Source organism: Nesoenas mayeri (genome assembly GCF_963082525.1).
Source record: "Nesoenas mayeri genome assembly, chromosome: 5".
NCBI classification, from domain to species: Eukaryota; Metazoa; Chordata; class Aves; order Columbiformes; family Columbidae; genus Nesoenas; species Nesoenas mayeri.
Genome location: NC_137548.1, coordinates 24,263,065 through 24,285,284, shown reverse-complemented (window position 1 = coordinate 24,285,284; position 22,220 = coordinate 24,263,065). Strand labels below are relative to the sequence as shown.

At 47.9% G+C, this 22,220-nt stretch overlaps 1 protein-coding gene across 2 annotated transcripts; it reads left to right on the top strand.

Annotated features, from left to right (window-relative positions):
* Positions 1-27: 27 nt before the first annotated feature.
* Positions 28-9,232, top strand: GSTZ1 (glutathione S-transferase zeta 1). Of its 2 annotated transcripts, XM_080345894.1 has the most exons (9): positions 28-152; positions 3,229-3,280; positions 3,964-4,031; positions 4,856-4,936; positions 5,405-5,530; positions 6,073-6,148; positions 6,920-6,972; positions 8,199-8,248; positions 8,868-9,232. In XM_080345894.1, exons 1-9 carry the CDS (start codon positions 132-134, stop codon positions 8,992-8,994), a joined length of 654 nt encoding a protein of 217 aa, XP_080202020.1. In that variant the 5' UTR covers positions 28-131; the 3' UTR covers positions 8,995-9,232. The 2 variants fall into 2 exon arrangements, with proteins under 2 accessions (XP_080202020.1, XP_080202021.1); XM_080345895.1 differs by lacking the exon at positions 3,229-3,280 and having other exon boundaries at positions 50-152.
* Positions 9,233-22,220: the final 12,988 nt, after the last annotated feature.

Sequence of the window (22,220 nt, the reverse complement as noted above, 5' to 3'; positions counted from 1 at the left end):
CGGGCGCGGGGCACGCCGGGAGATATAGTCCTGCCGCGGCCGCCCCCATTGCACCGAGCCCTGAGGCGGGGGACGGCCCCAGGTCGGGTCGGCGCTGCCAGCGCGGTCCCCGCGGAGGGTCGCGGCGCGGGATGAGCTCTGCCGCGGCCAAGGTACGCGTTTCTGGCTTCCCGCTCTCTCTGCGGAGCGTCCCCCCCGGGCGGGAGGGGAGCGCGGGCGGTAGAGGCGCCGGGACTGGAGGGAGCGGGGTCTGGGGCGGCGGCTCCTCGCTACAGCCTCGGCAGCTGCCTGGGATCGCGGCCTAAATCAGCTTCTGGTGCCCCGGAGCCCCCGGCAAGGCCGGGATGGTGGTTTCCGGGAGGACGGCACCCCGGGAACAGCACCGCATACACAGACCTCCGCTGCCCCGGCCTGCACCCCGGCTCCGCCTCAGTGGAGAGCAAGGAACTTGCCCCCATGCTAAATAAAACTAAGGCCTTTCAAAGCAGTGGTGGTGTTTACTTAAGGTAGTTTATCCATGGGAGCTGTTAACACCAATGCCTACTACAGAGATAGCGAGCACTGAGGAGCAAGCCTGTTCCTTCTGCTTGTACCTTTACGTTTCAAGCCAGCAGAATACAAGCCGTGCCTTTTGGACACCAAGGTTTCCACTGTACAAGCCTCCAAGGAGCACTTTCCTCTCATGTCCCACATGGGCAGGTGCTCTGCAGTGGTGTGTGCAGGCTGCTGGGAGCAATGGCTCTCAGGAAAGAGGGGAAAAGACTTTGCCTTTCCAGGTACATCCTGAATGTCACCTGGCAGGAGGTGAGATCCAGAGGAGACCATACTGAAGCAGACAGGCTTGGAAACCTCAGGGCTCAACACACGAAGTTTGGGGTGTCTCTTCCATCTTCCTAAACAGTGAAATGCATATCCCAGATTTTTAGTCTAGATTGGGATTTAAGCCCAAACTTTCCTCACTGCGGCACTCATGCTGGAAATGAAAACAGAACGAAACCAGAAATCTCAGTAGACATGAGGAAAATGTCCTGCTATCCTCCCAGCTGCTGCCGGTCTAACCTGCAGCTTATGGGAATTGTAAATGGAGGCAGTTCTTCCCTGCTACTCCCCTGGGCCACGCTCAGCTTTTAGTCCAAGGAAGACTAGCTATAGCGTCACTCTGGGACCTGTCTATTGAGGACAAAACACCCCTGCTGACTCCAGGCTTTACTTAGCTGATTGTTTTGCCTGTGATCTGCTCTGCTGCTGGGAGAAAAACAGCATGAACTTAAGGGATCATACCAGGCCCAGCCTCTGGAGACACAGTTCCCAGCTGAGAAATGGGTTGTTTTCCATGCTCATTTTCATAAAATCCCCCGAGGCCTTGAAATTATAGGGCAAAGCAATTAACTTAGCACAATTTATTACAAGTGATAGTACAGGCTGCAAAAACAACTGTAGAGAAGATCAGGAGAAATGTGTCTGCCAGCTGAGAGGCCACAGTCCAAAACAGCTGTGATGAAGGACATGAATATCTGAGCCAAAAGATCATCAGCAAGGTCCCCAGGAAAAACAAGTAAAAATAGTATGTAACAAATGCTGTATGTTTCCCTTTTGAAGTCATAGTTTATGATTTTTCCTTGGAACCCAGCAGGCTAGACATCTGGGAAAAAAAAAACAACAAAACATAGCTGAGATTTCTAATGCCCTGGTTCCAGAAGCAGAGAATTTAAGAAAATCAGTGAGTACTTTGTCCACGAAAGTGTTGTCAATACTGCCATCACTTCCTCACATAGAAACCATTTCTCCAGTAAACTCTGACTAGAGTAATTTAATCAAATGCATGCCTCATTTAAAGTTATTTGAACCAACCTAAACTGTAAGAGAAGCATCGAGTTTACAAAGGACTGGAGCACAGAAATCCTTGGGGTCTCTCTGGTTTTCTGGTGACAGATTGTGTATCAGTGAGCAAATCCCTCTTTTCTGTCTTGCTGTCAGTCTCTGGTATAATTTCTATGCATTTTGGGAGGGTGGAGGCACAGAGAGCTCCCTGGCATGCCATGGGTTCTGTGGAGGAGAGACATGATTACAGGTTTATTTAGAGACACGCATGAATACCCGTTTCCTGCGTGGAAAGACCATAAAGGTGAGCTTCATATTTTGCACAAAGTTGGCCCGGGAGCAGAGCAGCAGCCTCTCACAGGCACGCAGTGTAGCAAACCCTCAGCACCGTCGGGAACTGATGGGAAGAGGGCTACAGGGGTGCCCTGAGGGACCCCCCGCAGAGGCAGCCCCTATTCAGGAAGCTGGCAGTCAGTCCCTAGTGAAACAAATTCTGCACATGGCTTCAGTTTCCTTCTTTTGTTTCCCCTGGCTATCTTTCTGCATTGGCAACTGTGGAGAGCCTGGCAGGCTCTGTAGATATATATTTCTGGACAAAAAGCTGGGGAAATAAAGCTAGTTCTTAAATGTGCTTCCAACCTCAAAGCTGGTTAATGGTTCCGCTATCTGGCTGAGGCTGCACGGCACCGGGATGTGGATGCAGCTGACAACAGTTGCTCAGGATTGAATCTGAGTGGCTGGTTTCCATGCCCTAGGCACGGATTTGGGGTCATAGTCCTTTCCTCATTGGCTTTAGGAGATAAGGCTTCCTGGCTGAGTTAAAAGGGAAAGCAAAGAGGTTGCTTTTATTTCCTGGAGTAGACTGCACATGCTGACCATGGCATCTGAAAAGGTGAGGGCTTGGACAGGGTGGAAGGGTCTGTAAAAGCTGCCTTGGTGCTGCAGTTCAGCTGTCTCAGCATTCGTCTGGAACAGCAGTAACTCTTCTTATTTGGAAAGAGGCTTTGCCCTGCCCTGCGTGGCTGGAAAAGCCGTTTCATGCCATGCAAATACCCAGAGCAGGTGCTTGGCATCATCAGTGGGCAATTTGCTTAAAAAATTGAAGAGGGGCTAAAAGCAACATCTCATAGAGACAAAGAGGGAAGCTTTGTAGGAGATAACTTTAAAGGCACTGGTGCATTGCTGGAAGCATCAGGTGCAACTCAGTATTCAGAGGACCAGCATGACAAGGACACTACCTGTACATCCAAAACAGGAACAGCCACTTTCAGAAAGGAGCACTCTCTCCCTGAGACCTCACTCTGCAGTCTTGCAGTTCCTGAAACGTCTTCTCTTTGTGCACTGTTCTCCTTACAATACTCTGGTGTTCTCACTATATAACCACTTTATCTGTCTTTCTCTTCTCAGCCGATACTTTATAGCTATTTCCGAAGTTCCTGCTCTTGGAGGGTGAGAATCGGTAAGATCCACTATTGATCTCTGTTTTATTGTCTTGGTGTCATTGCAGTATCCTCCCCTTTGCTAACCCAGTTAATCAGTCACCTATTAAGAGAGACATAAGCCAACCTGATCCAGGAGTAGTGGGAAGGAAGGAAATACCACAGCCTATCTGGAGCAGGGGGAAGGGAGAGGAACAGACAGAAGGGCTTTGCTAAGTCTGCAGCTAGTTAGAGGGATCCATGCAGATGACTATTTCTTCCACATTATCTAGAACAGCCCTACACTCTGTTTTCACACTGAATCTGCCTTAGACTCTGGTCTGCCCAGGTCTTGAGAGCTAAGCAGGACTGGGAATGGTCCCTACTTGGACTGAGACAGTTTTAAGCGAGGATGTGCCTGTGAGCACAGGCCCCCCTGCCCTGTACAAGCCCTGTCAGGAGCAGCTGTGCTGCAGAGTGGCAAAGCTTATTTTGAGTAATGTAGTGTTTTTGCCAGGACTGATCTTTAGTGCTTGGGTCCTTCATTTGCCAGAGCACTATCTTCTTGGTGGACTCAGGCTGCCTATTCTGCAAGTATTGGGTCTTTTTTGCTTTTAAAGCCATTCTTTTTTCCAAATGGAGTTGGTAACATTTCCCTGAGCCCATTAACAATGACACTGGTCTCAGTGTGCCCATCTGAAGCTGTGCACTCTGTTCTCCCTAGCCCTGACTCTGAAAGGGATTGCCTATGATGTGGTACCCGTGAACCTCCTGAAGGATGGGGGACAGCAGGTAAGGGTACAGCTGTCATTGCTCTCTCCAGGGGTACCGAACTTGGGGGTCATTAGGAGAATTGGATCAGCACTAGAAAGTTCACAGGCAAAGTCACTGAATTCCTCACTGCTTCTCTGTAATTAATAGTTCCTTTAAACCAGTATTTCCTGGCTAGCAGGATGGGAGGAGATGGCTGCAGGAGACTAAAAGTCTTCTCCTCTCTTAAGCATATGTGAGTGAATTTCATAATGCAAATAATCTTCAGCTTAGCATGATATAACTGAACATACCTGGCACACAAACTTCAGAGAAGCTGCACTGCAGTTTAAACACAGACTGGACCTCATGCAGTTAACGCCAGAAAGTATACGTGCCGGGAAACGGGTATCCAAAAGATGCTAAATGATACAGCAAGGGGCTGCAAAAGGCCTGCCAAAGGAATGGGTGGGCTGTCAGAAGAAATCTTCACTGAGAATTTATTTGGGGGACCTTAACTGAGAGACATGCACCCAGTAGTACCACTGTCTCAATGTGCCACTATGGGCTAAGGCGGAGTTGGAGAACTAGAACTGTGATAGTGACACTGCTTCATCCTGCCATCCTGGCCTGTGTATTGATGGTTTATCAAGAAGTACAGCAGTGTGGCCTTGGATGCGGTGACCCCTGAGCCCCAGTGAGAGCTTGCTCTAGGCTAATAGTACAGCATAACTTACTGCAAATATTAGTACCGACGTAGAATGAAAAGCCAGGTAAAAAAATACATAAATTGGCAATTGGGTTCTAGGGGAAGAAAACAAGGAAGAAGAATTTCTTGTTACAGTAATCTCCATTTCTTTCCACAGTTTTCTGCTGAATTCAAGGCAGCGAATCCAATGCAGCAAGTCCCAGTCTTGAAAATTGATGGCATCACCCTTTCTCAGTCGGTAACTAGCCACATCCCTGTTAACCATTCACTCCAGCTTGCTGCCAGTCTGAAGGGATGGCTTTGCTTCATCTCTTACCCCGAGCTCTCATCTGTGCATTGGAAAAGAGATGGCATTTCTGACAAACAATCCCACTTGGGGCAGATATAGCGCACAGCCTCTGCTGGGAAACCGCTGTCAAGGATTTAAGCTCAATTCAGCCTTGGTTTGTAACTTCACCTTTCCCTGAGCACTTTGTAGTCTGATTTAGATGGCTGTGCCAGGGTTTGCCTGAAGTTACAGCTGGGCTAAATGACAAGAAGATCCCAAGCAGACATCAAAGGGAATATTCTGCTGCTTGGATTGGTAACAAACTTCCTGTAAAAGCTGTTACATTCTCTTGTATCAGCTCCCCTTTCCCATGTGTTCAGGATGTGAACTTTTCCTTGGCTCTCCAATAACTTCCCCAAATCTCTTTGCTCATTACAGCTAGCTATAATTCATTACCTAGAAGATACCCGTCCTAACCCCCGGCTCCTGCCACAAGATCCGAAGAAGAGAGCCCAAGTCAGAATGATTGCAGATCACATTGCTGCTGGCATTCAGCCAATCCAGGTATTGCTTTATCATACTTATACAAATGAGAAAAGCAGAATGGGTTTCCAGGAGTCTGTATATCTGAAAAGTTCTGTCTCTTTAAACTGCTGCCAGCCAATGGAGTGCCAAACCTTAAGACTGTGTGTTAGCAGATGAAATCTCTGCTTAGCCTCTTCCTGATCTGCCAATGGCAACAATACAGTATTTCCTACCAAAAAAAAAACCTATAGAGCCCCAGAGTTCTTTCCAAAAACAGCCAAACCCATGCAGTTTCACTGCAGGGTCTAGTATGTTTTAGAAAGACGACAACTGAACAACAACCAGAAAGGCAGAGGCAAAGGGATACCCTGGCAGCAGGTAGAGAACAGCCCCAGGAGAGAGATACAGTGGGGTGCATGGTGCGGTGAGGGCAAGGTCAAGGGCTGCCCCAGCAGGCTGATCTCAACCTGGGGGTTCAGGTTTGGCACCTCCCCTTCTCCCCTCTCCTCCACTGGATGAGGTAGTGTGTAAGGTCCAGCCAGCAGCAGTCAGTCTAACCTGGAGTACACTTGCCTTCACAGAACCTGAGCATCCTGAATAAAATAGGGGAGAAAAAAATGGAATGGGCTCAGAACTGCATCGTGTCTGGCTTCCAAGGTGCGTCCCACATTCAAAATGATCAGAACAACAAGCAGAACAACAGATCTCCCTAGGCTGGTATTTTGGGGTCCTGCCCTGCTGGTAGCACTCCAGGGTCTCAGAGGAAAGATACTCTCCAGTGTGCTTCCACTGCTGTGCATGGAAGAGGGAAAGCCTAAGGGCATCCCAGATGCTGCAGCAGCTGATGGATCCTCATGCATGAGGGCTGACAGCACTTCTTCCCACCCAGCTGCTGCCAAACTAGTCCCTTTTGCTTTAAAGTTCTATTAGTCTATATTGATATGCGTTTGTCATCAGAAAAAATATATCTGATGGAAAACTCCCACAGATTCTAGCAAGTAGCAGAGTATTTATTCTCCTCCCTAGGAGGAATAAGGTGCTTTTCGTTTCTTCAAAACCCTTTTCCCTATGTGCTGGAATGGCAGGCCCATCTTCACTTCTGCACAGACACAAACTGACTGAACTCTTGCATTTTTCCCTTCCCACTCTCACATATCTCTACATTGTCCTCTTAATATTTCAAGTGCATTGCCTGGAGCAGCTGAAATCACCCTGGGTCCCAGAAGGCTGAGGGACCATAAAGATGCCTATAACTGTGCTGTTGTGAGATATCTGTTCCTTCTAGGTTCTGTCCCAAATTGTTCCTTTTTCATACTCAGCTTAGTGTTAAAAATGCCTTTGTTCATAATTACGAGTCTAAAAGGTCTTGGGTGTCCCTTTTAAATGTGTTTCCAATGCCTCACTCCAGTGTACCACCTCTCTTGGCAGCACTGGAGCAGATTCTGCAGCACACTGCTGGGCGCTACTGTGTGGGGGATGAAGTAAGTATCTGAGAGTGTTGTGTACCACTGGAGAACTGAAAACCCCAGTATAACTCATAACGTATTATAGGAAGGGAACAGCACAACCCCATCCAGTGCTCAGAGTTACATGCGGTGCTTTCACCACAAATAAAACAGCTGCATGGATCCTACTTAGGCCATTACTGACTTGCAAATAGTTATGGAGATGTTTACCTGTCCTTGCCTGTAAGCTGCTGATGGCCAAATTCTGCAGCTGTATCTAGGATCTGGCTGCTACTAGAGGATGTGGGAACCAATTACATATCCTTAATTTTCAAGAGATTTGGCATTCAAAGTAACCTGTCATAGGACACAGGTTCAGTTCTTAGCTCTGCAGAACCCTTAACCAAGTTGTATTGTATTTTTCTGCTCTGTTCATGCACTTTTAACATGGACAGATTTCAAAGAGCTTACATACAAGCTGTTCTGACCCCAAGCTAGAGGCCACTCAGGCCTCTTGCATTTAGTAGCCTCTTGCATTTAGTAGCCCTCTTTGGCAGGCACTTGGATCTTTCCTATAAAAGTCTGGCAAAAATGGAAGGCTCCTGCAATAACCTGTGGTGCTGAGGGTTGTCTAATAGAACTGGAGCCCTGGGTGCACACAGGCTAGTTACGAGATCTTATGGCTGGAGAATAATATGTGCTCTGAAACGCACACAGAGCTTTGTGACCTGGGGAGTGGGTTGGGGGCAGATGCCTCTGTGTGGATAGGCAGCTGGCTGCATTGTCCTTGAGTCTTTTTGTCAGATTGCAAGTCCCTGAGCCTGTGTTCAAAGGCCCTGTCACGTATCAGGTCTTGACATGGGTTTGGTATTCCTGCAATGCAAACAAGCAAAATTTACTCATCTTTTCCCAGCCATGTGAACTCTCCTCCTCCCTCCATTGCCTCCCTCTGCAGCTTGCCAGCAGTTTTGTTTGCTCAGAGGCAGTTGCCATAGAAGCACCGTGTCCTTGAGGTCATGATGCTTAGATGTAAATATGAAGCTCTCTAAAGGCTGATGGCTTCTACTAGTGACTCCTGTTAAGTTCCTTTCCTTGTAACATTATCATACTATTTATGCTGGATTAAAGAATGGGATTGTTGTGACAACTCCTCTGTACTGGCTGATAAAATAATTTCCTGCTGTCAAAGGCTGCCACAACAGTGAAGTGTGATGGGACAGGCTCCAAGTTGCTCTCACCCCTTTTCTCTCCTACATTTGCAGGTTTCCATGGCTGATCTGTGCTTGGTGCCTCAAGTTGCCAATGCTGAAAGGTAATTAAAGCTAAGCTTGAGGTGCTCTTTAAGGGCACCTACTCCTTATGCTGGGCTGTCGGAGTTTACCTTCTGCTGCTCCTTCTGCCTGCCCTATCCAGTTATGGATTCTTCTCTGCAGGAATTTTCTTGCATCATAAATTCTGTCTCTTTTGGAAGCTCTTGGAAATAAGGAACTGGGCTTTCTTCGTAGAGGCCCCTGGAGGAAACTCAATCTATGCCATTAGAAAAGCTAAGACTGCCCATACTCCACATCCTTTCTCCCTGTTTGCCCTGTATTTACATTGCACACAGGGGTGAAGATTAATCTGACTGTATTTGTTGAAAGCCTTAAGCTTATGCAAGTAGTGGCTGAGGATTCCCAGGAAAAAACATAGTGCCTTCTTACCCTGTGCTGTACACTATGTGGAAGCCTAGTGAAGACAGAAGAACTAACTGACCTTTCCTCTAGCATTTGTTTTTAAACCTATAAGGATGAACCTTTTCTCTTAAAGCAGAAGTACCCCAGACTTTGAGTTTCTCCCATACTGGGCAGACAGCACATTGCTCTGCCCTTCTGCTCACTGCTGCACTGGCTGGCTGACTCAAGAGTACCTCACAAATTATTTTCCTTTTGCAGATACAAAGTGGACATGGGTCCATATCCCACAATAACCAGAATAAACAAAGCTCTCCTGGAGCTAGAGGCATTTAAAGTAAGCCACCCATCCCGGCAGCCAGATACTCCTGCAGAGCTGCGAGCTTGAAGCTCTTCTACTTATTAAATCAAGTAAGATAGAGTGTCAAAAAGGACAACAGCCACATCTTGAGTAGGACCTCAGTGCCAGCAGGAAGCCCTAGTAATGTCTCACTGTCATCTGGATGGGAAGAAAGACAGATGACCTGGAAGTAGCCTGGATGACTTACAGGAGCTATGCCTGCACTGTAAAGCTTGTAGCTACTTCTGACTCTGTTTTGTTTTGTTTTCTACCTGATGTATCTCCATGAAGCAGATTAAAGCAGAAACATCCATGATTATCAGAAGTCCCCTTTGTATGGCTTTGGGTTGGGGAATGTGGGCACAAACAACTGTGAGGCATTGAGCCAATTCTGGACTCCCCACAGGGGCTGCTTCTTTCTACAACCTACAGAAAGAGCATCAGGGAACCAGTGTACACAGTGTGTTACTCACCTGGTAGGCCTGCTTGTCCTTGTAGCTGCCTCAGAGCTATGGCATAATCGTCAGTGCCATGGATATAAACAGTAAGAGCTGTTCTCTCACAGAAGATAGCTTAATCCCAAACCTTGTTTGGTCTCATGGGTTTTGCAAGAGCCAACAGTCAGCAACTCTGCCATCCCTTGGAATGACAAGTGAATTACTACCTGGGACAGCTGAGTTGTACCTCTTCCTTGTGTCTAGCAGCAGTCTTGCAGAATTTATAATAAAGGTCTCTCTAAAGCAAAGCTAGGTGGTTGCACCAGAGTCAGCAAGACACAACCAGCCCACTCCCACACGCTGAAAACAATGGTGTTCTCTACCCATCTTCAGTCACCACTCTAGGTGTTTTCCTAGTCCTCCGCTGCAGACTATTTCCCAAGAGGATCCCACCCAGATTCCTTCCAAACCAGAACAACACCTGTACTTTCACTGTGAGGACCCTGCAAGCAGCAGGAGTAAATCCCATTTCACTCATCCCAAATGAAACCCAACCACTGAGTCACCTTCAGACCTGAAAGCACCCTGGGAATTCCAGCCCAGAAACCTGTAGAGCAAGAAGCAAAACCCCAGAAGCCTCTGACTGTGTTCTGTGCAGGCTCAGCTCAGATCCCTCTGAGTGTTTTGGCACCCAAGCCCAGGTACCACACTAGGCATATGGGAGGAAATTCCTGCCAGGCTGATACTGTGTATCAGCTACTATAGGAGGGCAATACCCACAGCCTTCAGAAAGGCTTAACAAACCCATGATCTCTTGTGTCAAGGCAGCATTCACGTACACAGAGATACCTGGACTGCCACATTGCTTGGACTAATTTATTGCCATCCATGTCTGTATTCAGGCTGGTGAATAGCCCTTGCTCTTCCAGGCCCATTTTGAGTATTGTGCATTATCCTAGGTCCAGCTGGATCTTGACTGTGCTGTTGTAAAAGGCCCCAGCACAGTTGGAGCCCCCAAAGACCAACAGCGTGTGCAGGTTATGCTCCTCTTTGTTCTCCTTGTCCACATCCATCAAGTAGGCAGGAGTCAGGTCAAGCAATGTGTGGCCTGCTCGGGGCACAGAACAGAGGTCGTGGTGGATCACTGTGCTCCATGAAAGAGTATCTGAAGCAGAAAGCAGCTGTCAATACTGACAAACCCATTCTTAGAGCAAGGGATGAAACAAATAGACCAGGCTAGTTCTTCAGAAACACCACTGCAGCCCAGTAGTCACCTTCAGCTACAGAAACCAGGAGGCAGAGTCACTCACCGAGGTGGAAGACAAAGGCATCTTGCAGGGCTCCATTGGCATTGCAGCCTCCGCTGATCAGAACCTTCTGGTCCGACACAGCCAGAGCTGCGTGAAAACTGCAACAAAAGCAAAGCCGAAAGCTGACTACAGCAAAACCTGCTGGGGCTGCCCCAGTCAGCAATGGGCAAGGGTGGGCAGACTTCAGCAGGAGGCTGAGGGCTTAAGCTGCAGAATGGAAGTTAACTTCTGCTGCTCTTCTGCCCTGGCTTACTGAATAACCCTGAAAGAGCTGCTTGTTTGCCTCTGTATGTCAGGCCACAGTCAGGCCTGAAAAGAAGCTCTCAGAAGGAGCTATCAAGTCTCCTATGTTTTGCTCTATGGAGTGAGACAGCAGGCTAGCTGGGCTGTGGTCTGATTTAGATCATTGTTCTAGTGGGCAACAGTGTCCCTTTATGAACAGCATAGTCCTTGTACAGGAGTTTCTTCCTCTCGGTTCGTCTGTTGTGCTCCCGGTACTGTGGATATCAAACAACAGCGCACTAGCACTTGGCAGAAAAAGTTGCCCAGCCTGACAGGCAGATTTCCAGGGAGACTAAGGGGTCTGTACCCCTCCTCCACAGGCACCAACGAGGACAGGACAGGAATTTCTTGCCTCACAGCAGTGGGGCCATCCACTGTATTTTGACTATTGAGACAGAGATATCTTTGGTCTGATCACAAGCACCATTTAAACCTGGCTTCAAAGAGAAAGGACAGAGGAAGAAAATAGCTCTTGGGTCTGCAGTAGGTTCTTACCAACGTGCAGAAGGCTGTCCTGCGAGGAGGGGCACTGGTGTGTACTCCATGAAACCTGACAGACAGGAGAAAGGCAGGTGAAATGTACAAAAAGCTCAGCCACAAAAACTTCCATACTCTGCCACATCAATAACCTGCCTTCTCTGTTACCCATCTTCGTCCAAAAAAGCAGTCTCTTGTTTTATCCAGTTCCCTTCTGTCTTACCCCAGAAAGGGTTTAGTTACCCCATAGTTTTCTATCTCCAGTGCCTAGCTGCGAGTTTTTATAATGTTAATGCTACCTTCCTAACCAGTGTGCCTCATTCACCAGTCCCTGCCTCAGAACAGACTTTCCTAAGGCTTCTACATGGCACAAACTTTCTTACCCAGATCCAGGATGTGCATGTCACTGAGGTAGAGAGAACTCCTCCGACCCCCAAAAAACAGCAGCTTGTTCTTCAGCAGAGTAGCTGAATGTCTGAGCAAAGAAGCAAGTGAACAAAGCATCTTCAGCAAGTTCCCAAAACCGACACTTCACCATTGGTTTTGCTCTTGGGCCGCCATAGCTTCAGTCTACACCTGGCTCTGCCCCCGGCCACTGCAGCCCAAAGACAGAATCCCATCAGGATTCCTCACAGGAGGTACTCACAGTCACATTGCCCAAAACATAGCCCTATCTTAAGGAGCAAACTGTGCAAAACAATCACCTTCTATTTAGGAAATTACACTAGGGTGGGAGGGAAGGTGAGCGGAAGTTTCCTACTCTATTCTGGAGGGCTGGAATAAAAGCACTCTCACCCCAGCCTAGGCAGAGGCCTCTCCCCTTCTGAGATGGGCTGGTACCAAATTTCATGCTCTGGATTGAAGACATAGAGCACATTGCTGCAGGGTCCCACTGACAGTGATGCCTTTTTGGGGAAAGTCCCTCCAAAAACAAAGAGCTCCTTGCGGTAGATAGTTGCAGTGTGGTAGGTGAGCATTGGCATCCTCCCTTTAGCCTGGAAGAAGTTCAATAGATGTTTTTAATGAGAAGCATATTATTTGCTGCACGACCCATAGAAAAGGGGCACACATCACGCAGTGAGTTCAACAAGTCTCAATTTTCACTTTATTGGCTCCCCAGACAGATGTTTGCCACACAGGCAAACAGTACATCCTTTGCATACTCTGCACCACCAGAATGTCCTGATGAGAGAAGGAAGTCAGCCTCCTACCCCAGCTTCCTCAGAAGATGACAGAGAACGGAAATATCTCATCCAAGCTTATTCTGTAAAACACATCTTGTGACTTCGCCAGGAAAGAAGCAGACAGACCCTTGCAGACAGGGCCCTCTGCAAGGACATGACAGGCATCTAAAGAGCTCTGAGATCTCCTGTGCTAAGAGCAGCCCCTGATTTGAGAAGACCAGCTCTTCACCTCAGCATCCAGTGCAGCTCCTAACAGCATCATATAAAATGAGAGGCCATTTCCCTCTGCTGCTGGTACAGTACCTCCCACCCCCAACCTTGGTCAGACACAGCACTCTGCAGAAACCATTTTTTGCACCTTCATTCATTGTAGGCACAGCCTCTGGTTTCTGCTGAGCGTCTGGCCTTTCAACATAGCCTTCTTAAAGATAGAAGTCCCAACTAAGCAGCTCAGACAGCCTGCAGTGACAGTGGACCACGACTGCTGGAGTCAGGATACAGGCAGATCGATTGCCCCATTTAGGCAGGACCTGTCACCCCTCCTGTGCTTTTGTTTTGGAAGACCTTCAGTACTTACAGCCACAAGGAGCCATTTCCAGGTGACTGTGTCCAGAATGTAGATGCTGCTGTAGTCTTTGTCCTCCCTTATGCCCCCAAAGATGTAGATACGCTTGGTGTCTGGGTCGTAGGTAGCTGTGTGACCATACAAGCTTGATGGCGTGGCATTTTGTAGCTGGAAACCCATTGGAAGCCAGAAATCACTGTCTGCAGGAGCAACACCAGACAGATGGTGTGGGAGTTCAAAGATGCTCTCAATTTCTCCAGATGTAAAGAATATATCGTAAAATCTTTACTCAAGATTCTATGCTCACTTCATCTCCTCCTCTCTTTTGATTCAGTAATAGAGGAGACTCATACAGAAATGTTTCTGTGTAAGGAATGAAGGAGAACACTAACTAGGTGGAAAATGATCAGTGAAATGCAGAAAGCTGCTGCAAGGCACTGGAATTGTATCTCACACTCCTCCACCAGTCATCACACACAGACTGCAAACCGTGCTGTTGCTTTTACCCCTTAAAACTCACCCAGCTCTTCCCAGAACTTATACTTTAGCTCCTGGAGGGCTCTCACATACAACTCCACAGCCTCTCATGGCACCCTATGCTGTTAGCTCAGCTTGGTGCAGCACCAGCAGATGCCCAAGGAACAGGGACACAAGTGAAGAATGGGGTAGGAGCAGAAATATTAAAAAAAAAAAAAAAAAAGGCATCAGCAAATTAAAGCAATGTCTGACAGGTAGAAAGGGATATATGTTCCAGCTGGCTGACTTGCAGTAAAGACAAACCCATCCAGTGTCTGCTGTAGCACGAGACAGTCACACTAGCAAATGCTTGGTCAGAAATTATTCCAGAAAGGGACACCATTGCTCCATGAGCATGGACTATCATTAGAGGTTCTTTGTCCCCTTTCCCTTGGCTGACCTAATCCCTTTACCAAGGCATGGCACAAGTGGCCTCACAGCCACAGCACAGCACAGGCAGCACGAAGAGATTGCAGGATCCACGGCAGATGCCCTCCCAGCACATTGGGAAATTGCCTCGGAGTGACATCACCACCAGCCACTACCCAGAATTGACCATGCTAGGAGGTGTAACACCTTTGCTGACCCCTCCTCATGCACAGACCCCTGAGGACCCCCACCCATCCACATGAGTTGTCCTCAAACCCCAGTCTCTGTTGTCTTCAGTAGCCCTAAAGTTCCTACCGATTTCCAGCTTCCAGAGTGCATCCTTGCAAGGGTGCTGATTGACACCTTCTCCACCGATCAGAACAGCTGTCCCCAGGTCACTGAGGCACATGGCATGGCACCACCGTGGGCTGGGACTGCCTGGGGAGGCGAGAGCACAGGGCTGTGAGCACAGTCAGATGAGACAACCCCAGCTCCCTTCCCTGCTGGCAAGAACAGGCAGCTCAGGACTCAGCAGGGGGAAATGGGAAGGAAATGCCCCAGGTCCCTTCCCTCTGGGGTGGAAAGAGGCGCTGCTCCCTGGGGAAGATTTTCTCTCGGCTTTGGGGAATACTTGCTGTACATAAGTGACATCGCTCACAGAGGGAGGCAGCAAAGAGACAGGCCGGATGTAGGACACATATAGGCTGTCACTACAGAGATGGGCAGGTGAGGGCAGGTTTGGATCCTCCCCATGGATTACTCATCCCCGGAAGGCTTATCCCAGTTGTGCCATCCCACTGCCTTAACTCCTTGTGAGGAAGGGCTACCCAGTGAGAGCTTGTTGGTGCCTAAGATATAACAACCAGAGGTCTGGAGCTGCTTCCAGAGATATTCCTCCTATTATGCAGTTCCTCCTCATTTCCTCTCCCAGGACAGTTGGCTGAGCAAGCTAAAAAGTACTTTTTCATCAAAGTCTATTCCACATCTTACCCTTTGCCTCAAAGGACTGCAGCCAGAGGTGCACCTGATATTCAGAGAGGCTAGAGAAGCACATTGGAGAGCCCAACAGTACTGGAAGCACCTGTTCTGAGGGCAATTGCATGGAGAGGACACAGTATACACACACAACCTACTTGTTATTCTTGATCACTGGGGAAATAAAGGATCAAGCATGAGAGGCCTGTGACGTTAAAGGTAATGGCATCACCAAGCTGGCTGAAAAGTCAAACCAGGGTCTAGGAACCAGATCCTCACCTTGCAACTCCTCCACCGCCAGATCTGCAGAGGAAACACAGAGATAGCCCCATAAAGAAAGTACCAGCGACATATCCTGGAAAGTGCCTAGCTCCGTGGTTTAAGAACTATTTGACCTTCCTTCCTCCAAACCCCAGCACTAAGCTACCTCACTGAAACAAACAAGTTACAAGACCAAGTATCCTGAAATCAGTCTGATCAGAAGAAATGCAGGAGTTGGGTAAGAGCAGGGCATACTTCCACTGCCATCATGCTGTCACTACTGCATTTTACCCTTCTGATGGAAGCTCATTTCCCTCCTTCTCCCACTACCTACGGCAGAAGCAACTTTATGACACAGCTACATTTGCTTTTGTGAGAAGCAAGTGAAGTCACTTCACATGGAGACCACTGAGCTATTGTCAAACATTTACACAAAAGCTTGGTCACACCCTGGAGCTAACTTGGAATTCACACTCCAGAAAGCTAAAGATTTTGTTTCCAAATCCCCTGGCAGCTACCTTCTCACTACTGAGCCATCAGTCCAATTATACATGCATTCAATTTTGTATTCTCTATCCTTTAATAATAACCGTTTAATAATAACTTCATCTTCTATGGACCAAGTGGTATGCTGTTAATAGGGGAACAAACAGACTAACAGAGAGGTTACAGAACATCACAGTAGGTAACTTTCTTGTGCCTTTATTTACCCTTTTGTAAAACAAGGCTAACAATACTTGCCCTCATTTATAAAGCACTTTTAATCATATGAAGAGATAGTCACATTATGTTATGGTACAGAGTGTTGACACTAAGTGCACCTCATGTTCGATTTCTGGCCTTTTCCAATGGACAAAAATGTATCAAGCAGTTTATTCAGGAAGGAGCAGTTCTTCGTACTTCGCAAGCCAAGACAGACAAGCTCATCTTGCCTTGGAGGTACACAGAGAAATGGACTGGGAAGTTGCTGTCAAGCAGCACTGACAGGTTGCTCAGACAAGACCTATAAAATAAACCTGGAAGCTGCCAGAGTTACCTTCTTCATCAAGATCTCTCTCAGACGCAGTGGGTTCAAACAAATTTTTTCTGGGCTTCTTGGGGTGGATAGGACTCTTCCTCCAGGCCTCACTGAGTTCCACTGTGGCAGATGGTGACTTCAGGGCACAGGGTACCACCAGGGTCCTCAATGGTGTGTGCACATCCTTCCTCCCAGGCCTGGAAGCTCTAGCAGTCACCTCTGAGCTCTGACTCGTAACCTGTGACAAAAGTCCCCATCTAATCAGCTCTGAAAAGAGATCTGAGGCTACTGGGAGTTGTCTATTGCTGGACCAGAGATTAGTTTCACATCGTGACTGTTTTCAGGCTTGTCTTCCCTTTGAGTCCTAAGGGCCAGCACACCATCGGTATCAGCCACCAAACACACACTGAGCAATGCAGCTACCTGCTGCCGTGCGGCCAGCCAGTGGTCCGCTTTCAGACTGCTGGCTGCGACAGGCACAGCCAGCACGAAGCAACTGGAAAGGCAGAAAGGCCATCTCTGCTAGGAGTAACCAGGCTGACTGATCATGCTGCCAAGGGCTGTTAAATTCAACCCTTCCAAAGGCATTTTAATGGTGAGCACCACTTTCTTTAGAACAAGTGAATTTTCGGCTCCAGGACTTGCTTAGCCAGGTCTCCACTAAGAAAGCAGCAGCAAGCACTTCTGCTAGACATCAACTGAGCAGATACGAGTGAGGGAGAAGACACTAAGGAGAGGGTGAAATCATGAGCAGAAGGCTCCAGGATACACATACCACAGTAGGATCCTCCAGGTCCTGACCCAGGGGCACATCATCTGCTGGGAGCACTGGTGACTCGGTGGTCTCTGGGGTGAGGAAGGGGTGGGCAGGTGTACTGCTGGAGACACCTCGGAGAAGCTGTGGCAGAAACAACAACAGTGGGAATAAAAGAATGCACAAAGTGTACTGGTCTCCATCCATGGAGGGTGAGCAAAAAAGGCGTCTTGCAAGGGACAGATTCCCTGCAAGGGAATAGCCCAGCTTTCATCTCCAGCACCAACAGAACAAAGAGAGAAAAGCAAAGCCAGGCACTGGGAGGTACAAAATCCAGGGGCTTCAGCACAAGGTAAAACATCAAGTACTACAGACCCAGGAGAGAGTGGAACTGGAAGTGAACCACACTCTTCTGCCTGTCTCCTGTGATACATGAGGTGTATCTGGCAAAACTGTCTTTAGGGAGTAGGCCTGGAGCATCACAGAGGGTTTAGGCTCAGCACAAGTGTGCAGTAGCAGATCCACGTGAGGCAGCTCTGCCTCGAAGCAGCACAGAGAAGATAAGAGAGGAAGTTCTGTCACTCAGAAGTAACAAGCTTTGGGACCCAGGGCAGGAAGAGAGTAGTAAATCAGTTCTTTTACCTGTCCACTGACAGTCAGGACAAGCTTCACAAAGTTGCCTTCGTCCATCTCTTTCAACGAGGCCAGGAAGATATCTGTTCTCCAGTCACCTTCCCACACCAGAGACCTGTGCAGGTGACAATGGATTTTCAGCCCACAAGTGACACTGACCAGGGAAAAATTCCTGCTCCCACACTAGCTGGTAATATCCCAAAGCTGAAAAAGATCCAGCCCTCGTAACAGCCAAAAGGAAGCTGAAAGCATCACTACAGAGAAACACCATAGCAGAGGACCAGCAGGTCTGAGCAGCTTTGGGAGGACATCAGCAGAACCAGGCAGCACCACAGAGCAGAAAACTTTCCCATGACACCCCTCCTCACACCCTGGCAGCACCAGCTCCCTCCATGACCTGCGAGTGGGCTCCAGTGTGCCGAGCCGCTGCGGCGCAATGCCCGGCGACACCAGCATGTCCACTGCAATGCTTGTGTCCGGAGAGTAACAGCTCCAGTCTCCCAGCCCGAACACCACCAGCTGCTTTGGCAACGGCAGGGGCAGCCAAACCTGGAAACCCATCTTGCTGGCCTGGCTGTGCAGGGAGGGAAGAAAAACAACAGAAAATAGAGATAATAATCACGGAGTAAAATGGTAGGTCCATAAAATATAAGAAAATGCTTGAAAACACGTTTATGCCGTGGGCAAGCAAAAGGAGAAGGTTTGTGTCATTTAAAGAAAGGGTTGCACAGGGGTGTGACAACTAAGCAGTACCCTGGGAAAGGAGCGGGGCAGCACAGCCGCGCGGGCAGGCACAGCTCCGCAAAGGGGAGGCAAAGCCAGACGTGCGGGTCGCCGCCGGCCCCGGGGGAGCCCACCCAAGAACAGGGAGACCCGGGCCGGCCCCACCACTCCCTCGCCTCCCCGGGGCAGCTGCTGCAGCGGCGGGACTGCCCCAGGCAGGGCCAGTCCGCACCTGCCGAGCCGCCGCGGCGGCTCCTGCAGCGCCCACAGCACATAGAAGGCGAGGCCGCTCTCCCGGGCGCTGCCCCCCGGCCTGGCCCGGCCGCAGCAGCAGGCGTGCAGCATGGCGGGGGCGACTCCCTGGGCCGCCGGCTGCCGTCATTAAGGCGCCGTGGAGCAGCTGGGGGCGGGCGCCCACCGCCCCCGGGCCCTGCGGCGGCAGCCGGCGGGCCCGCCCTCTCCGCAGCGGCTCGGCCGGCGGTAACAGCGGCCGGGAGCGCAGGGGCAGGGAGCGCAGGGGCAGGGAGCGCAGGGGCAGCCCGGGCAGCAGGGTGGGGGGCGGGAGGGCGGCAAATTAGTAATTGCTAGAGCCCAGCTGCACACCCCTGTCCGGGCAGGGATGCTTTGTTTGCCGACTCCTAAATGATGGTGCCTGTACACGTTGATTGTAGCTCTCATAAAAAGGAGCAGGCGTGAAACTTGCTTATATTTCCCGCAGTCGGGGCTACAACCAAGAGAAGGCAGGATGGTGGCAGAGCCCCCTTAAAGAGTAATTGAATCTGGGTATGGGTTACTACAGAGACTCGACTGCATTTCCAATACCACCTGTATAACAATTAATAGGTCAAAACTGCTGTTGATAACCAAACACCCCTAAAAGCAATCACAGGGCTTCAGCAGCGATATTCTCCATGTGCAGCTGAAACGAAGAGTCACTTCCCAGGCAAGGCCGACAGAGCCTGCTGCAACACCTTCACTGAGCAGCTTGTGATCTGAGCATTTCTGCTACAGCTACAGAACATTTTCCTATCCATTTGCAATCAGAATGTCCAGTACACCGCAAAGGACGTTTTGAGTATTTGTCTCTTCTTTGCCCCATAAAACTAAGTTAAATTGTATATTTGTTTTGCCTCTTCATTGCTCATGAAACTAAGTTTAATTGTATTCTTGCTTTGTTGGAAAGTCTGTAGTTCAGTTTCTCATATCAAGACACTCAACTTGCTTCAAACAGAAGACAAAGTTTTGGTTGCATAGTGAAAAGTTTATTTAAAGGGAATATGTTCCAATATACTATTACAAATCAACCACAACACATGGAATATAAACAATACAAACCAAGCATAGAACGAATGCAAGCACACTATAAATATAGTCTTCATATGTGCCCTTCAGCAAGAGGTTCAGTGCTGCATTTTGTTAAAATATCCTCTCCTACGTTTAAAACTCATATATTGGGAGGACATGAAAAGCAAATGGTTGGCACTGAGAAATCAATTTTGAAGTCACAGGACATCAAAAATATTCACATCACATAGATAAGGCTGACAGACAACCATAACCATTCACAAGAATATGGGTCTGAGAAAGGTATGGCCAGCTACAAGGTGCCCCCCATTGAAAGACTACACGAGCAGCTTGGAGCAGTGAGTTGAGAGCAAATTGCTTCCCTGTGAGGGGAGCAGATTGTCACCAGCGCATCCTGGGGGCTGCATGGGGACCATCTCCAGCTACTTATAATTTCCAAATGCAGCTCCTAAACTTCATGGTCATTACTTGGCAAAGCCTCCTAAGCTCTGTGCTTAACAGTTGGCATCCAGCTTCTTTCCCAAGGAACTTGACTTGCCAGTCCAGATGGGCTTAAACCAGATAACCCTCACTCATGGATCACAAAATTCTTCCTCTCTCCCTGCCTGATAAAGGGTACATTTCTCATGATGAAGCTTCTGGGAAAACAACTTGCAAAATCCAGAACAGAATGCAGAAAAGCCAAGAGGAGTCAGACCCACCATCCACACAACCTGATGTTGCATCTTCAGCTGCAACAGCACAGGTGTTTCAGAATAAGTTGCCAGAGACTCTTTGGAGGCAAACATGGAATAACCCCACAGAAAATTTTCCTCCTAGCAAGATACATTTGAACTCTGCAGTTTTATGTACCTTCCAAAACTTTATTTCGCTGATATTTACTGCAAATCAACTTATTTAGATAAGTGACTTAGCACTTTGAAAGAAGCCAGGAGTTTAGCAGGAGTCACAGTCTAATTAGTCAATGTATTTAACACGCTGAGTTTCCCATTTTTCATTCTGCCAGTTGAGATGGTCTGCTACATCTGCATGACATTGTCACATCCAATATTTTCCCAAACATGAGGAAAGGATAAACAATCTTTTCTTTCACACTTGTGGATTAAAAAAGAAATAAACAGCTTTGTTGCTTTGGTCTCTTACCTAGCCTCAACATACATAAGCAAACACCACTCACAGCATTGGATTCAGACACTCTTTTTAGAGAAAATGATGAACAGCCACAAGGAATGCCCTTCTGTGTCTGTCTAGTGTTCCTCTGGTCCTCAGGTTTAGTATCAGCATATCAAAAGGAGTAGTCCTCTCATGTTCCTTGATATCTGACAGCAGTGTATGATTTTAAAAGGCAAAGATTTTATAGCGCAGAGAAACTCAAACACCGTTCTACTATTAATCTTACAGCAACAAGGCAGTCTAAAGAACAGCTTAAATGTCCAGGAACAGCCTAGATGGGCTCTCCTTGCCTGACCTTAGGAAGTACCTCCCCTCTACCCAAATGGGCAGAGAAACAAGGAGAAGAAACCCTTTGGATTAATGACATCTATGGCTCTTATTTCAGACATGCTCCCTGTTCCTAAGGCACCTCGTGATAAATCCTACGCAAAGTGGCTTCAGTAAGGGTAGTGAGACAAGAAGAAAGGGTATAAGCAGTGGGGATAAAAGTAAACTTGTTAAGGGATTCATTCTCTACCCTAATTCCCCACAAGAATAAGTGAGTCTTTCCACAACTAGACATGTGACAAGGTCCGTGTCTAACCCACCTCACCTGGTCCAGCACCACAATAATGGACCCACTGCAGACCACACATCAAGGTTACAGGCACACACAGTTACAAGGAGACAAGCGCACAGGACAGAGCCAAAGGAAAGGCATGTGGCCATCTTTTAGATTCAGCTGCATAGTGACTCAACTTCTTAGCAGCTGCAGACAACTAAGCTCTTCTATGCATCTTCATCTTAGCTGTTCACATACACATCTCATTACCAATAATAATCTACATAGCTATTAAGTGGGTCTCAGTTAGTTTGCAACTAGCCAAATCTGACACCAATAACCTTTCAGAAACAAGAGTCCATATTACTCACCGTTTGGAGGACTGTAAATTAAATCAGTACAAGTGGTCCCCGATATAAGCAATTTTAACTCTCTGTCCTCAATAAAACACATTGATTTTAAACTCCTGCTGCTACATTACACTCAAAGGGAAACAAAAAAAAGAGAAATGGAAAGCTTATGACCTTCTTTGACATAAAAAAATGTCCAGATTGTTATATTATAAATAAACAATAATACAAACTAATTTTTATACAAGTCCTGCACTACAGGACTGTCTTATATCTCTGACTGAACATGTAAATCTTATTTCTAGATCTAAATTATATTCAAAATAAAATTTTTAAAGTGCTTTCATAAAAGCAAACCCAAAATGCAAAAGAAGCTTCTTCCTTGATTTAGCTTTTTGAAC

Excerpts from the sequence above, each read along its gene's own strand:
- GSTZ1 (XM_080345894.1), top strand. The coding sequence starts at position 132 with ATGAGCTCTGCCGCGGCCAAG. Across the intron at positions 3,281-3,963 it reads CTCTTGGAGGGTGAGAATCG|CCCTGACTCTGAAAGGGATT; the intron begins GTAAGATCCACT and ends TGTTCTCCCTAG. Across the intron at positions 6,149-6,919 it reads CATCGTGTCTGGCTTCCAAG|CACTGGAGCAGATTCTGCAG; the intron begins GTGCGTCCCACA and ends CTCTCTTGGCAG.